Source organism: Morchella sextelata (genome assembly GCF_020137385.1).
Source record: "Morchella sextelata strain SCLS chromosome Unknown scls_22, whole genome shotgun sequence".
Classification (NCBI taxonomy): Eukaryota; Fungi; Ascomycota; class Pezizomycetes; order Pezizales; family Morchellaceae; genus Morchella; species Morchella sextelata.
In genome coordinates, this window is record NW_025408637.1 from 433881 (window position 1) to 450266 (window position 16386).

At 44.7% G+C, this 16386-nt stretch overlaps 5 protein-coding genes across 5 annotated transcripts; all 5 read right to left on the bottom strand.

Moving 5' to 3' along the window:
* Positions 1 to 6943: 6943 nt before the first annotated feature.
* Positions 6944 to 7138, bottom strand: H6S33_007052 (uncharacterized protein; the record flags this gene model as incomplete). The annotated part of the gene is made up of 1 exon (XM_044838687.1): positions 6944 to 7138. One exon carries the CDS (start codon positions 7136 to 7138, stop codon positions 6944 to 6946), a length of 195 nt encoding a protein of 64 aa, XP_044689216.1.
* A 3009-nt stretch (positions 7139 to 10147) lies between these two features.
* H6S33_007053 (uncharacterized protein) lies at positions 10148 to 10924 on the bottom strand (the record flags this gene model as incomplete). Its single annotated transcript, XM_044838688.1, has 1 exon — positions 10148 to 10924. The coding sequence occupies one exon, from the start codon at positions 10922 to 10924 to the stop codon at positions 10148 to 10150; it is 777 nt and encodes a 258-aa protein (XP_044689217.1).
* Positions 10925 to 11323: 399 nt separating this feature from the next.
* H6S33_007054 (uncharacterized protein) lies at positions 11324 to 12007 on the bottom strand (the record flags this gene model as incomplete). The annotated part of the gene is made up of 2 exons (XM_044838689.1): positions 11324 to 11559; positions 11614 to 12007. The coding sequence occupies 2 exons, from the start codon at positions 12005 to 12007 to the stop codon at positions 11324 to 11326; spliced, it is 630 nt and encodes a 209-aa protein (XP_044689218.1).
* A 693-nt stretch (positions 12008 to 12700) lies between these two features.
* Positions 12701 to 13111, bottom strand: H6S33_007055 (uncharacterized protein; the record flags this gene model as incomplete). The annotated part of the gene is made up of 1 exon (XM_044838690.1): positions 12701 to 13111. One exon carries the CDS (start codon positions 13109 to 13111, stop codon positions 12701 to 12703), a length of 411 nt encoding a protein of 136 aa, XP_044689219.1.
* A 1699-nt stretch (positions 13112 to 14810) lies between these two features.
* Positions 14811 to 15161, bottom strand: H6S33_007056 (uncharacterized protein; the record flags this gene model as incomplete). The annotated part of the gene is made up of 1 exon (XM_044838691.1): positions 14811 to 15161. One exon carries the CDS (start codon positions 15159 to 15161, stop codon positions 14811 to 14813), a length of 351 nt encoding a protein of 116 aa, XP_044689220.1.
* Between the last annotated feature and the right edge of the window lie 1225 nt (positions 15162 to 16386).

Below are 16386 nucleotides of genomic sequence, written 5' to 3' on the forward strand. Positions count from 1 at the left end.
GGAGCAAGCAGTCCATTCGTGAATTCGACGTATTTGGCAGTTACCTGGAACATCAAGAAAACTGTCAGTATATTCGCCTGCATCCCGTAACCCATCCAGATATAATTTCCATGATATAGTCTGACTTTTACTTATTCCTCGCCATCATGATTCAATCTTTTGGTTCGGAGTTGACGTACCATACCAGTATACCTCATTGAGCCTTGTATTTGCATTCTCTGCTAGATGTAGCTGCCAGTGTGCGTTCGCCATCATGGTGGTTTTTGTTCCGCTATCTGACCGTAATGATCTTGGTAATACATTTGACTCAAACACCATGTCAAGGTATTGCTTCAATACTGATATACCTGTTCGGCACGATATTCCCAAATGTATCCAGCTGATATAGCTATATATTGCCGTTCATTAAATCTCCATCACTTGAAAGTAATAGAAAATGAGCAGTGAACTTACCGTGAGTATACATCTATACCGGCATACACCTCAATACCGTACTCACTCATTTTATAGTGACCATCAACAGATAACAAACAGCTGACACTGGGAGTCTTGAATGTTCCACGCTGAACTCTTTGTTGACCAAAGGGACGTTCCATTATGCCAACTGGATCTATACTCCTAAGTACTTCGAACATCCTGTCCTGGGGAACCCGAATTCCTCATTCTTTCAAACGTTAGTAGCTAAGTCTTGGCCCATATAAGGCAGTTTGGCCAGATTTGAGTTGTTCTACAATCTCTGCCCTCATTACCAAATTGTGTTCCTCAAATTGATCTCTTTCAATGGGCCTACACATCCTAACAAACAAACGAATTCTTTCTAATCTTCTTTAGTAATTAGTCATATACAAAAATCTAACACAATTTGCTTATACGTTTTGTCACCAATTGAATATCCTTCACGTTGTAAGAACCGTAGGATGTCTGTATCGTCTATACCGAATTCATACAATAGTACCCATAGAGAGTTCATTATATCTTCGTTTTGAGTCCTTGGTAATTCGTTTTTCTTATATTCCCATTTCTTGAATACACGCTCTATCGTACATCGTGAAGGAAAATCATCATCAGAAGAAGATTAATCAAGATAGGATTCCCGCAGTGGAGCAATCGTATGATGAACTCTAGCATTAGAGGTGATGCACCATGAATTTAAAATGAACCTATACGGCTCAAGTGTATTCGTGGATGTTGGAATTATTCAATACTTTGTTGTCATGATTGAAGAAGGAAGAGATTGTTGCCGGCAAATGCTACTTTATATACATTTTCTATAATATCTAACCCTGATACATTATAAACATATATGGTTAAAGCCGTTCTCCACATATAGTCAAAAGAATACTAAGATGAATGATCGTCCATCATACTCCCCCCCTCACCCAAGTGATCCGGTTTGTAAGAGATGCTGGCAGCTGAAACCGAACTTTATACGACAGTACTCTTTGGCGCCACGCTCTGATCCTATGGAATATCCATCTAATATCTCTAAAAAGTGTTGTACAGAATGTTGCCAGACACTGCCTTATGAACTGGTACTGAAGAAAATCACATCAATAGTCGAGAGAGATCAAGCTGAGTCGAGATAAACTGAGGGATCAATGGGTTCAAATGCTTCAGCGATATCTTACGGAATGCGCAAGGCAACCTCTGTCATTCCTTCAATAACCGCTTCATTATCTACAGTTGGTATTCCATCGCCAATGCAGAATAGAGAACATTTTGCGGCATACCAAGCTCTTCAGAACACTGTGAATAAAGCATGGACTGGGACATGGACTGGGCAAATAGGTAGATAGAGAGATAGATAATCGAGAGGAGGACGTGACTGTACTCAGACACCAACTACAGCAAGTGGGTTTACAATTTATCCGCAAATTTCAGAAACAGTTTCAATCTTTGAGTGCAGATTAAAGCTTCTCCACACGCAGCAAGGCAGCGGACGATTTTCAGAAGTATTAGGAACGGAAATCTGGCGACTGCCTGATGAGATACCGGATAAGATTATAGAACCACAAATATACAGATAGAGTCTATTCCTCGAAACTTATATTCTCCAAAAGACTGAGCTTTGGGAAGAGTTTGGATAGCCCTTATACCATGCAAACCCGCCAATACGTATATTCAGCCACTCAAGAGCTATCATCAATGTTATATTCTATCCATACTTATAGTCCCGTTCATTGAAAAGATATATCTTTTCACCTCATCAAGTGGAAGAGCTGGAGGGGACTGGCTTCCAGATAAGGAGTGCAAATGATCAGGGATATTACGCTATCTAATAACTCAGTATTTCAAGAAACCCATCAATCAAAAGAAGAAAGAAAACAATCCCCCTCCTATAATATTCTTAGCTATTGAATATTCATTGCCCTCACCCTTGAACTCTCCAAATCCGGGCACAGATGCAAGCCAATCCGATGAGCTTGGGGAGACTGAAACGAATAGCTCTGAGAGAAGGAACTCACCATACCTAGTGTTCGACACTAGGTATTTTAACAGCACTTAACTGGTGACAAAACTCCACGGTTATGAATCAAATTCTTTGGTTCAAGTTGGTAACTAATTAGTTAGCATTATAAGATTACGACTACAACATAAAATATCGATAACTGTTATCGTTACATTTTTATCTTTTATTAATATACATGTTAAAAAGAGGTTAAAATACCCATATGTCGAACACTAACCAGAACTTCCAGTACTCATTGACGATAGTGAGGACTCTGATACAATGGCAACTGGGGATTCTATCAATGTAATTGGTGGCGTGTTACTCTTGACAGACCTAGGGTCTATACATGTGCAACAGGCACCAGTTAGTCCAAGAAAGGTATTGTACTATAGTTATGTCAATTACCCATCTCTATTCAAGTACTATAATAGGAGCGTCTATACTAACTAGCCTTTATAGTGCCTTCAGTCTCCTGTTACTACTTCGGGCCCTTCGCCTCAAACCAACATTGAAACTATAACAGCCCGTCTAATGACTCGGGCTTTTAAGAGAAGTCGGCCTACTAAAGAGGATGATTAGGTTATTCAAGTCTTAAAACCTTCATTTTCACTCAGCTCGTTCTTTGTATTTAACTATAATACAAACTCACTTTCCCATTATACGTATTTCACAGATTATCTTTTCCGCATTTCCCAAATTTCCAGTTCTTTGACGGATTGTCCACTACAGGCCTCCGTAACTTAGGAATTGTTTGTAACTGGAAACTGTAACAGAGCCTATTAGGAACGTTCCCAATGAGCCGGAGTAGGAAAGTAATGATTTTCTATCCCGGATCGTTAATGATTATGCAAGCTATAAATAAGGTTTACAGAGTCCCGTTACCTTTTAATTCTGTTTGAGAAACGCAGGTACTACTACATAGTGTAGTAGTTTAAACATCTGACATATATCAGAGTGTTTGGAGTTCACCCCTGACCTGTTATGGGTTTTAGGCACTGTTCTGATCCATTGATCAAGACGTACATTTGGTCAAGGGCGCACCCTATCGAGCAAGATGATGGATGGGGCGATCCGTTGGCCAAAAGGGTAACCTGATGAATTGTTGACCCAATGATCAAGCGGCAATTGCCAACCGATGCTTTATTCTAGACAATACATCCGTCCGGCGCATATGTCAATGAGTTCAGATAGGAGAAACGGGCTCAAACCTGTTATAATTCCAGCAGAGTTCAGTCAACTCGAGAGTGGAATCATGATAAGTTTCGCTGTAATTCAATACTCTAAAGACAATGTTGAATCAGAATTTTAGTTCTTTTCTGAGATGGTGTGGGCGCACAATTCAGAGAATGAGATTTTATAGACGATCATTATACTTATTTATAATGTTTTAATAAAGCAACAGGTGGATGAGCATTTTCACGGCAGGTTAATGAATAGCAGAGTGTGGAACCTGCACTTTCTATGTTTGGAGTTGATCACTGGAGTAGAGATATTACGCGAACTTGTTTAATGGAGCACCCTATTCATCTGTAACGGGGATCTCTTCTAAGAGAAATAGAATAAGGTAGAATAGAGACGGCCATGCAAGGTAGACAATTAGGTTGCAGATTATTCAAAGATACTATCGCCAGAACTCAATAATTTCTAAGGGCTCTATTACCGATAAGAACTTGGTTTTTCTTTTTGATGAAGATTGGAGAGAACAGGACTGAAGGGCGAGAATGAGTCTGAGTACTTATACTCCAAAGACTTCTATTCTCTGCTCCCACTCCTTACCAAGTTCCGGTGATGCCTTTTCTCAGTCCGGGAAACAATACCACCACTACCCCGCTTTTCTCTAAGCGTCAGCTGGTAGCTAACCACACTGCCGGTACTTGCATATCACTGTCCAACTGGCTTCTAACAATAACTCTCAACATGTAACTGGGCCCTGTGTGTACTCATACACCAGACAGTTGAAATGGCACCGTTACACTATCTTAACATGGACCTTTTCAAAGGTGCGCCCTATCCGTCAATCTTGACGAGTTGTGTGCGCACTTGGCCAAATCGACGTCTTGGTCAATGGGTTAGAACAGCACTAAGATATATAATTGAGGGCCTCACCGGTGAGTCATATTGTCCACACAGAATAGATAGACGCCATGCCAATAGGGGAAGAGGGTTGTCAGATTACTGTACCATGAATATATTCCTCTAGAGGTAAGGCGTAAGTCTCCAGCTGTTTATCCATTAGCCTAACTCCACATTGCACATGAGTAGGGTCGCGAAAAGGATAAACAGCAAGCGTAAGTCGATGCAGTTTTTTCTACGAACCGACTAATAGGCCATGACCCGCTCTCTGCCATCCTACCAGGACCTGTGCTCGCCCAGGAAAGCTCCGCTTGACCCAGGAGCTATATTAGTAGCTGTGCTCGCCCCAGTACAGCTTTACACGCACCTGCATAGCTAGACACGCCCCACTGGCTGTAGTAGTCTCAGTACTCCCCCCAGCGTAGCTATACTCGCCCCATTAGCTGTATTAGTAGCTGTACTCGTCCCTGGAGCTGTACTAGTGGCAGTACTCGCCCCTGGAGCTGTACTGGTGTCAGTACTTGCCCTGGAGCGGTACTGGTGTTAGTACTCGCCCCAGCATCGCAGTACTCGCCTCAGCAGAGTTTCCAATGGGACCGGGTACTGCTGAGCCGTCCCGGGACTAGGCTCCCTGGGCCGGGACTGGGCCAGCATTTTCTCCCTGGGATTGGACCGGGCTGGAATATGCCAGTCCTAGGACTGGTCCCAGGGAACTCATCTTCGCGAAAAGCATGTGTTCTTTGGGGAAAAAAGGACAAAACCATATCGGGGCCGCCGCTTACATCCAAAAACTATTATGCTTGACCACAAAGGAACACCAGCTACCAGATATGTTAAGCCCCTCTCACTATTACGCCAAACATCACGGTATTTGGGTGTAACCGAACGAGCTCTAAAGCTATTTCAGTCTCATGAGTAGTCCTAGGACCAGTCCCAGCAGATGCTCCTGGGCCGGGACAGGGCCCCTGATTTCCTTCCTGGGCCGGGCCGTAGTTACTCAGTCCCGGGCAGTCCCACTGGAAACTCTGCGCCTCAGTGGCTGTATTAATAACTATACGCGCACCAGTAGCTATGACTCGCCCAGGGAAGCTATTCTCTGCCCAAGGGGGTTTTGCGCACCCCCTGGAGATCTGTGCTCGCCTCAGTCAAGAATATATTGTTTGGTATATCATTACAGTCGGTTCATGAACTGACAGATCATGGGTTAACGTTCGGTGCTCAGTCACTCTACGGACCAGTATCTATCCTCACTCCAGTAGCTATATGAGTACTTGTACCCGCCCCAGTGGCCCTGAGTTTACTCCAGTCGCTATTTCAGTACCTGTACTCGCCCCAGTAGCCCTGTACCCACTCCAGCTTCTCTACCAGTACCTGAGTTCGCCACAGTAGCTCTGGGCTCGGCCAAGTACCTCTATCAGTACTGTATTTGCTCAGAAAATATGTACAGCTACTGCAATAGCCACTGTAGCAAGTACAGCTCTGCTGGGGCGACTCCAGGTACCAATGGAGCTCCTGGGGCGATCACAACTGTACTGGGGCGAGCACAGCTGTACCGGGTCGACTCGAGGTACTAATGGAGCTCCTGAGGCGGGTATAGGAGGTTGGAGTGTTACTGAGGCGAGTGGAGGTGCTAGTAGGGAACTGAGTCATGAACTGTCACTCGGTTTGTACCAAAAAACTGCATCGACTTACGTCGACCAGCTATTTATCCTTAGGCCCTGTTTTTCGAGGATAGCACCGGATATACAGCTGGAGTCTTACGCCCTTACCTCCAGAGGAATAAATTCATGGTACAGTAAGTCGGACAACCCTCTTACTCATTTGGCCTGATGTCCAAATGAGCCCCTCAATTATATATCGTAGTGTCCCTGACCCATTATAGGTCGGAGTTGAACCGCAGACACTCCGACATATGTCAGATGTTCATACTACTACACTAGGTAGAGATAGCTGTCATTCTATCCGGGAAGTACGTGATAAGGTAGCAGCCGCCAAACCTTAATTCACGCTAGTAAAACCTTAATTTTTCACTAAGAGGCTGAAGAAATCACCCAAATGTCATGACATCCCGGCGACTGTCACTAAAATGTCACACAGTTCAGGGACTGACAAAATTCTCCAAATGTCATGACACCCCGGGGACATTCCCCTATCGACTGGTCAAGCGGGGGATGTCTCCGAATAGGCACAGTCGATCCCTCGAATGCGTGGTGCAGGTGCATTTTTGGACCGGGCATATGCATTCGTATTTGTTGTAAAAGTTTGAAAAGGCTCGTCAGGGACGAATAGCTTGAAGAAAACTAGAGGACTATCTCGCTGAATGTCATTTGATAAACAGTGCTGAGCGTGATGGACAGGAAAGTTACTCGTCATAGTTGTAAAGTCCGGAACTGACTCCAGTGAAGGCGGCATATAAGATTACTCATCATCTCCATCAAGCTCATCAACCTCGCTAGCATCATTATCTCCATTAGATTCTCCCACCTCGCTGGGCTCCTCATCTAAACTACAGTCCTCGCCCTCTATAACAGGTAGTTCATCATCTAAAGTCACACTCTCGCAATCTGGAGTCTCCTCTAACTCCAATTCAGGTGCCATAATTTCAACCGGCATCTCAAAATCATTCACCAACGCCGAAGCAATCACTCAAGCTGAAAATCGTTTACTCTTCTGCGGAGCTAAATCTATCAATTCTGATATTGCACGGACCCGCTTGGCTTCTGTCTCACCTTTCGAATCCGTTTGTACCAACACCCGCACCCCACTAAAGGTTGGCAGCAATTAAGTAACAGCGTAAGGGATAAAAGGAATAATGGCTATAATACTCAAAAAGTGTCTCAAAACCACCCAAATTGGACCACTCTTGGACCCACTTATGGGTGTGTTCCCACTTCAATTGGGCAGTTAATGTCACGAAATGTCAAACTACATCTAAATAACACTTTCCAACACCCTATTTATTTTTATTCATTTTTTTTGAGTTGGAACGTTCTTTAATCGGGTTGCAACGCGTTGCAATTGCTTTCCCGGTGAAACATATTATATGGAACTTAAGATTCATTTCCGGATTCATTTCCATGGTTGGTAGATCTAGAGGGCATGGTATCAAATAATGTGTATTCCGGGGTATTAAGTTGCAGTTAAATTATAAAATTCATTGCCCGGTTTATTTCTACATATAAAAAGAATTTATTTCGAGGGAAAATCGGGATGATTTTACTAGCACGTTTCCGCTGCATTTGACAGTGCTAAAGAAGTACGGTAAAGTTCCGATTCGTTTCCTGATTCGTTTACATAGCTGGTAGAGCGTCCTTATACTCGTACTAGTTCCAGTCCTCGTACTCACCCTAGTCCCCGCTCAGACCTAGTCATTGTCTTCCTATTGGTAGGCTTTACTAATAATTTATAATCTCATTGCGGCTCAAGGCATCAGTCTTCTCGATTAAAGTTCCTAGAACCTTTTCTTTTGCCCGACTAGCACCAGTCCGCCGGAAAGCTTTCGCCCCTGCTCTCGACCGGAACCAAATCTCATTAGTTTGCTCGGCCAGCACCAGCAAGCTGGTAGGCTTTCCTATTAAATTCTTTTCCCTTTTCCTTTTTTCGTTTTTGCTCGACCAGCACTAGCTTGTTGGTAGGCTTTTATTATTACCTTCCTTGTTTATTTTGCTTAACCGGAAGTAGTCCCCGAGTAGGCTTTCCTAACTTCCTGTCCATGGACAAAGACTAGCTCGCTGATACTTGATCTTTCCTTAAATTCCTAATCAGCCTTTCCCTCGACCGGAACCAGTTCTCGATCTGGTAGGCTATCTTAAAGTATTTCTCGCTCGAATAGCACCAGTTTTCTGGTAGACTATCTTATTAAGTTCCTAACCTCACATTTCTTTTTGCTCGACCAGTGCCGGGGCCGGGGCCGGGGTCACCGTCACCTTCACCGTCACCGTCACTGCCAGCTGACTGATAAGCTTTCCTTATCTCCCTTTTTTATTTTCTCTTCCGGAACAAGTCCGCTCGTAGGCTTTCCTAACTTCATTTTGACCGGTCAGCACCAATCATGTCTGCTGGCAGGTTTTCCTATTGAATTGTTGATCTCGTTTTCCTTCGACCAGAACTAGTCCGCTGGCAGGCTTCCCCTCAAACCCCCAACCTGCTCGACCAGCACCAGTTAGCTGGTAGGCGTTCCTATTCAATCCTTAACTTCCGTTTCTCGTGGCGAGAACTAGCTGTAAGTATATCGGTAGGCTTCTTTAACCATCTGTCGCTCGATCAGCTCCAGTTTTCTGGAAACCTTTCCGATAATTTCCCACCTTCCATTTGGATTTTGCTCGATCGGTACCAGTATGATGGCAGACCTTCCTATTATATTCCCAATTTCCTTTTTGCTCAATGAATCAACCGGCACCACCGAGTATCTGGTAGGCTCTCCATCCCCCACCCAGTTCTTATCTTCTCTGATAATTTTGATCGCCCTGGTGGTAGGCTTTCCTATTTAATTACTGACTTCCCTTTTTTCTTTTTTTTGTTCAACCGGCAACCATAGGTAGGCTTTCCTATTTAATCCCTACTCCTGTTCATCATAGAATATCACTTGCTCGCTAGGCGTTTAGATAATGCCTTTGCATTTTGTAGTTATGTATGAGGTGAGGAGGTGACGATGGGAGGATGTTATAGCTTTCTATATGTGTAGTTGGCTGAGAAGGGCTTTTATTGGGTTCGATTTCTGTGCTGTTTGTATATGTAGGGAAATGTGATACTATGATAATTAAAATTTCAATGTGTTAAAATCATCGACTACAATAAAACTAAATAAAACAGACAACTCACGCGCACTGGAGAACCTGTCATAACAAATTAGGACAAACTCTTGATTCCGTTCCCGCCAAACTTGAACGCCGAAACTTCTGCTTTTCATGAGTAATAATGACGCTACAGCATGTAGATGTAGGGAGCACTTAGTAACGAGAGGTGGAGACAGTGTGGTAAAGACAACCAGCTAGATTAAGCGAAGAACACGTAGCTAGTACATTTAACTATCAATAGAGGAGGAGGACCGAGGCTTTTATAGATCAAGGTTCGTTGATCATTCATTGGTAGGAACGGGAAGAGAGTTGTAATCCTAGTCCTCAAGGGTGTTCACACTAGCGGGTGTATTGCTGTATCTACTTCTCTTTATCTGTTACCCCTCTTCCCTCCTAATAAATCATCTATCCATTCGTGCCAATAAACATCAGTAATTGCTCTATAACGGGCCTACAGCATAATCCCAGTTCAGAGTAAACAGTTGATAATTAATCGGGGAGTTTTATAAGCACTAGACACCGTCTTGGCACCCAGGGTTAGGGCTTTCGCCACACTGCGGGCTAGTTAAATGATATCTTCTTGGATTTGGACACAAGAGTTTGAGGAGTTGGGCTCGTTCAATGGAGCATGAATTAATTTTAAGACTAGCTACATAAGAAATGTGGATTTTGAGAAAAATCACAAACGATCGGGGAAGCATCTCCACAGCTGCTTCTCAGTGCGCCGTATAGCACACAGTGTATTAACAAAACAATCTCCACCACCACCACCACCAGTCCGACCACACCCCACCAAGCTGCAGAACAATACTCCATCCTCCAAACACTAACAAAGCTCCCAATCATCACCCCCCAGCCCCCCCCCCCTCTGCGCCCACGTCACAAGCTCCACATCCGGCACCTCATCCGCCCACCCCGTCCCAAAACCTCCCATCAAGTCCCCAAACGCAAACTCTACCCCCGCGCCGCCCGCAGCTGCCACCCCACACATCACCTCCGCTCCCATCCCCGCAGTCGCCCCCCTCCTCAGAACCACCTCCTCCCCTCCAGCCCCCTGTGTCACCATCCTTACATGATCTGACCTTACCAAATACAGCGGCCCCTCCCCCGCCGCATCCACGGCCCTTACCCAAAACCTCGTCTTCCGCTTCCGCGACGACACAACCTCCCGCTCCGCCCCCGGAAGACACCAATACGCCTCCGGCTGCCTAATATTCCTTACATAGTACGCCTGCCCACTGACCCACTCCCTCCCCGCCAGCGGCGCCGCAACCGACCAGGCTATCCTGATGTCGCCGTTCTGCAGCCAAGACATGATGATGGACTCCTTGGTCTTGAACGGCAGTGATGCGTCCTTCAGGACGGCGTGCAGCCCCATCTCGCCACCGACGGTGTACGTCCACATCTGGGGAGAGACTCGCCCCACCCCGAGGCGCTTCTGGTTCGCGCGGAAGAACTCGTCTGCGTGGTAGCGCGAGGCGCAGGTGAGGAGGTAGCGGCCGGCGTTGAGGTTGGGGAGCTCGGCGGGGCGGGAGAGGCGCACGTAGACGTAGTAGAGGGATTTGGGGAAGTTGTCGGTGGTGGTGGGGGTGGTGGTGGTCATTGTGGTGGTTATTGTGGTGGTTATGGTGGTGGAGATCTTGGAGGTTGGGGGTTGTGCTGAGAGAGCGTGCTATATATATAGGAATATTTGACAATGTCAGAAGTAACCAACTCATAGCTTTTGATACAGACTCTAGTACTCAATGAATCCAATGAGACGAGTCGGTTTCTAAAAAGGTACGAACCGTCCCACGAAAACCGTTACCACTTAAGTGGAGGGTAAAACTGTATTAACTGAATGAACTATATAGCTATACGGTTTATGCTGCAAGAACCATGGTGTTAAATGTAGGGTGTAGGTCTTATTAGAACATGGAACGACTAAGAACAAAGAATAATATAACAATGCCGCCCCTCAGAAACCCCTATACCCGGCAGAGGTCCCAAGATTTCAAACACTCTAACGCCTCAATAGTTTCATGACACAGACGGTTACGCCTTGCTGTAATCGTCTGCTTTGCCCAGAAAAGAGACGTTCAGGTTCTGCTGACATTGCAGGAATAGACAAGATATCTAATGCCATTCTCGAGAGATTGGGGAACAGAGTACGCGATCTACCAGACATCCAATAGCTTCTAGGGTCACTGATATCGGGCTCAGGTGAGCAGGCACAGTACTGGGTGTATTCATTCATACCTGTGGTGTTATCAGCGGACTAATCAATGCGTGTAGGATCTCTTCAGTACTCACCAGTGGCAACAGCTACATAGTCTAACTGATACCATAGATCAAAATCACTTCTGTCCCCTGCCGCATATGGTGAATCTCCGGGCATCTGGTTCCTTGGTTCTCTGAAATCTTTATATAGGGTCTCCCAGTACTGTTTCAATCTCCTTCTTGCAGCGATTACCTGTTCACGGGTCCATCTGGTCTGGAAATACTCCCACTTCCAAGCTGGATTGAGCACTACTGCCGCAATATAGGCGGGTGCAGAGTCTGTTTTGTTGAAATACTTCTCCAACTTTCGCAGTCCAACCTGAAGCATTGAAGAGAGCTGTGGATTATCATGATACTTCTCAAGGGAGTTATTGTAGTGGGCGAGGAGGTAATCAATTGACGGTAGTACATGTGTCAGGGTGGACATTCTGCTCTCTGTACCCAGAGTAGCACGCTTGAACAGTCCCAGGAAATCAAATGTTGTTTGAAGAAAGTTCCAATCTTCCCGGAAGATTCGATCCACCTCTAGGCCATGGTGATAAGCATGAGAGTCTAGAGCTTCACGGACTGAAGGGCGGAGGATACTCTCTATCAGAGAGCACCATGAATTCCATCTCGTGTCATTGTCAGGATGAGATACAAGTCCCCCAATACTTTTTTTGAACTCCTCCTGCCATCTAACGGGGCGTGGCGAGGGCAAGGATGGACTCGGGATACGTTCGAGTTCGAGCTGGACGCGGCTGGGAAAAACTAGAGGTTGGATCTCGAGATGGTCTCACTCGGTCCGTAGATTGGGCTGGACCAGTATGTTCGGAAACAACAGAAGAGTCTCAAGCGAGGAGAGACAATAGTATTGTTCTAACAGGTACAGGAATGAAAGAAGATGTTGCGTAAATAAGAAAGAAAGAAAAACAACAAGAGCGGAGGGCGGGCTTCCTATCTTAGTCCCAAAGAAATCCTGATGACTAATCTGTACCACTCGCATCAAAGAATAAAATAGAAAACAAATCCGAAATCAGAAACTTCTTTACGCGTAACAAAACAAAATCAGCCTAGCGCTTACAATCAAGCCCAATGGTAATCCAAACATGTTAAACAATACCGAAGATACACTGATCCTTCACCTAACAATGCGATTCCGAAGCTGCCTTGCTGGTAAGCGAGTTGGTGGTGGTCGGGCCGTCATATACTGCTGGGGATTATATTTGATGTATACAATAAAATTGTGCACTTTGCCCAGAGATCCAACCCATTTCCACTCAGTCAGCTGCTTTTCGGTCCTTTCCTCGTATCCATCCAATCCAGTAGTATCACGGTCACCAAATAGGAACGCCTTGACTGACAAGTTGATAACATGATCATTGCATCTCAGTTGATGCTCTTCTGCCTCCCAGAAATCCCCAAGGTTTGATTTGTGGGCGGCTATTGCTCGATATATGGTAGTGTTGTTGGACGCATTATCCATCATACCGTATCCCATCTTGTGCATGATCTTGTATTCCTGGAACTGTTGGATAACCATAGAGGCCATGTTTTCCTCACTATGTGAGACAGAGATGGATTTCAGAGATAAAATGGTATGATCCAATCCTCCATCCTTGTTGATAAAGTGCCCAATTATACGTAACATTGCAAGATTGTTTTGTGATTTCCATAAATCGATGGTGAAATGCATTCACGATAGAGCATTCTGAAGTTTGCAGGCAACTAAATTCTTTTAAACAGAGTATGTACGCATGATCCAAGACTTGACGGTGCTGACGGAGTTTGGAAGAAAGGATAATGTGGGCTATGATATATAATTGACAAAATTGTGAAACTCCTCTGAGACAATCAAGCCAATAGGTAGGTTTCTACATATCATCATTTGTACTTATATATAAATTAGCAAGCTACAATAATATGTAGATATAGGATCGCTTACCAATAAGTCAGCAATCAAACTTCCAACAATAATATTTTCAGTCTTTACCATCTCTCGCTTCTCCTTCTGTCTCCTCCGTACTTCTGTGACCCATTTCATTGCTTGCCTAACAGTTTACTCACTTCGCTGAAAATGCCGCTGATGCCTGCTTATGTGTTCCGTTATCTTTTGAGCTTTTCTTATATGCTCAGTCCATACACGACTACTGCTGATGACTAAATACTTCTTCGCTTTTCGATGATTAGGGCAATGAGTGCATTGCCAATAATTGGTAATCAGTTAGTGACCATCTACCCAGATCTAGCGGGGCGGGGTTCTCAGAGAGAGTTCTGTATCAGGTACCGAGACTAGGATCGACTCGGATACGTCTTAGACTTGGATGGGGGACTGGACTGAGTACCGATCAACTCGGATATATTCTTGGACTTATACAGGGGACCGGGCTGAGTACCGATCGATACAGGATATATTATTAACAAACAGAATGAAGACCTTGTATAAAGAAGGAAGAAAGAGATGTACAGAGAGTGAGAATGAAGCCCTGAATATAACTCCCAAAAAGAAATCTGATGACTAACTCCAGTAACCACACCTAAAGAAATCTGAAATGAATATAAGAAAATCCCATAACCGATCCCGATCCTTCTTCCCGCAATCTTAACCCGGAGCGCCTATCGTTTACTATATCTTCTGTACCGGGTTTGCACGTAAAGTACGAAGACACCCCATGTCCATTTTTTTCATTGGTTGATTTTGTAACAACGCCATGGGGTAGCAACCATAGCAACCAATGATGCAGTATGATTTTTACTTAGACTTATGTGGGAAAAAAATACCGAGACGTTTTGATATATTTACACTTAAAAAATCGAATTAAATTGTTAAAAATACAAACAAAAAACCAATAGTATCTCCCCTGCTTACCGCATCATCTGCATATCATTTCAGGCCACCAGACTCTGTTGAGGGTTGTTATTTGATGAAATTGTGGTTGAACGGGAGTCAAATTGAGGTGATGGAGGTTGCGTTGCAAAAGCTGGCAACGGGCTACCCCAAATACTTACTTGGCTGCCAAGTGTCACTTTAATTCATATCAGCCCAATCAGAGTTCTTTCCAAACCCTCATTTTTAAAAATTCCCCAAAAGGGGGTTCTCAGTACTTACCCTTAACCCCCGGTACACCTTCCTATCTCATCGAACATAACCAATATTATCCCGATCCTCTACCCAACGATACGATTCCATAGAGTTCTCGATGACAAGGCAGGTGGGAGCGGTCCGGCCGTGATACCGGAGGTCTTTAATCTTACCTATTTTCCCCAAAACTGATCCGGATACCATGTATAGTATCATCTTCTGCCCACATATAAGAGGTTGTAGTTCTGGACATACAAGTATGGAAAATAATGGTGTCAGGAGCTTGAGAACTGCTCTCCTCGAAATTGTCAGGACTAGCAGCCACCGATATACTTTCCTCATAATCCTCATCTCTATCAAATTCAATCCTGCTTAGTGTAGTGGGAGCAAGGGACATCTCACTGTGGTGGAAGCTGGCAGCACGTTGAAAAACATGGATATCAGATAAAATGGGTGGGGAAGCGTGCAGAATAGGTTCTTCCTCTGAGCTCGCAGAATTATACTCCGTATCCAATTCCATTGTGGAAGTGATCAAAGCAGATTACGCTTATAGAAATCGAATATGAGAATAGTATAAAGTGATTGAGAGAGGCTTGATGATTGGGAGAGAGTTGACGGGAGGAGGATGGGATTTCTATACAAATGTTGCTCCCTTTTCGCCCCTACTCTTTTTAGTTATGGGAAACTATAACCTGTGGCGAAGAGACCCTATATTAGATGGATCATTAACTCAAGGAGAATTATAATCTGACATCCAACACCCCGCGGGTACCTATCCTCTTCCCCCCGCTGTTATTATAATCCTTCAAAGTCCAGATTCATCTTCTCTGCCGTGCCTTGACTGTTTATATTGTTGGTATTAACGATATACTCCAATTTCTTAGATCTATTTAGTTTTATATTAGTCCAACAACCGGTTCTATATAAGGTGCCCAGAGTTTTGAAATTATATCCAACATTCGGAAATCTCCGTCCTCTACTCCTTTCCGCAAATAGAGTAGAATTCCCTACCAAGACCGCCACAGCTCGGATCAAATTCCTAAACGGTGAATCAGTAATTACCGGTTCCGTCACCTGCATGCATCAGTTCAACGGTTTCTCCTCGGAGCTTAAATTCTATCAACTACTCGCGACAGGCATGAAGTACCCGAATATGCAGCTGCAAGTTTTTGGTGTATTTTTGACTTCTACTCCAATGGAAATTGCAGATTAGGACGTGCATTTTCGGGTACTTGTTACCTGCTGCGAGTACACCATTATCGTCAAGCGTTGTACCGGTTCAAACCGCACAACCGTTTAACCATCGGAATCGTTGCTAGTACTTACCTCTTGCGGCATCTCCGTAGATCATCAACACCACACTAAAATAACCAGCTGAAAGATAGCCGAGGAACCAGTTACCAGGTGTCCAAATATTAAGCAATAAACATCACGAACCGGGCTGCATCGCCCTGCATCGCTGAGAGTGGAGACTTGGCCGGGGGATGGTGATGAGCGAGTCCCGAAGGGGAATGGCCCGGCCGATTGGGCTCGGAATAGCGCAGATCTAGGGCTGATTCTTGCAGTAGTGCGTGCCGAGTTGAGAATGGACGGTATTTGTGCTGCGTGACCGGGAGGAGTTGAAATAAGCTCCGACCGGTGCCCAAATAATCGACACTCGACCTGCATTAGCTGACCCAAAGGCGGCATCTCTCGTCAGGTTGCGTTCGTTACTTGGATTCAGATCAGGTAATGAGAAGTTATTC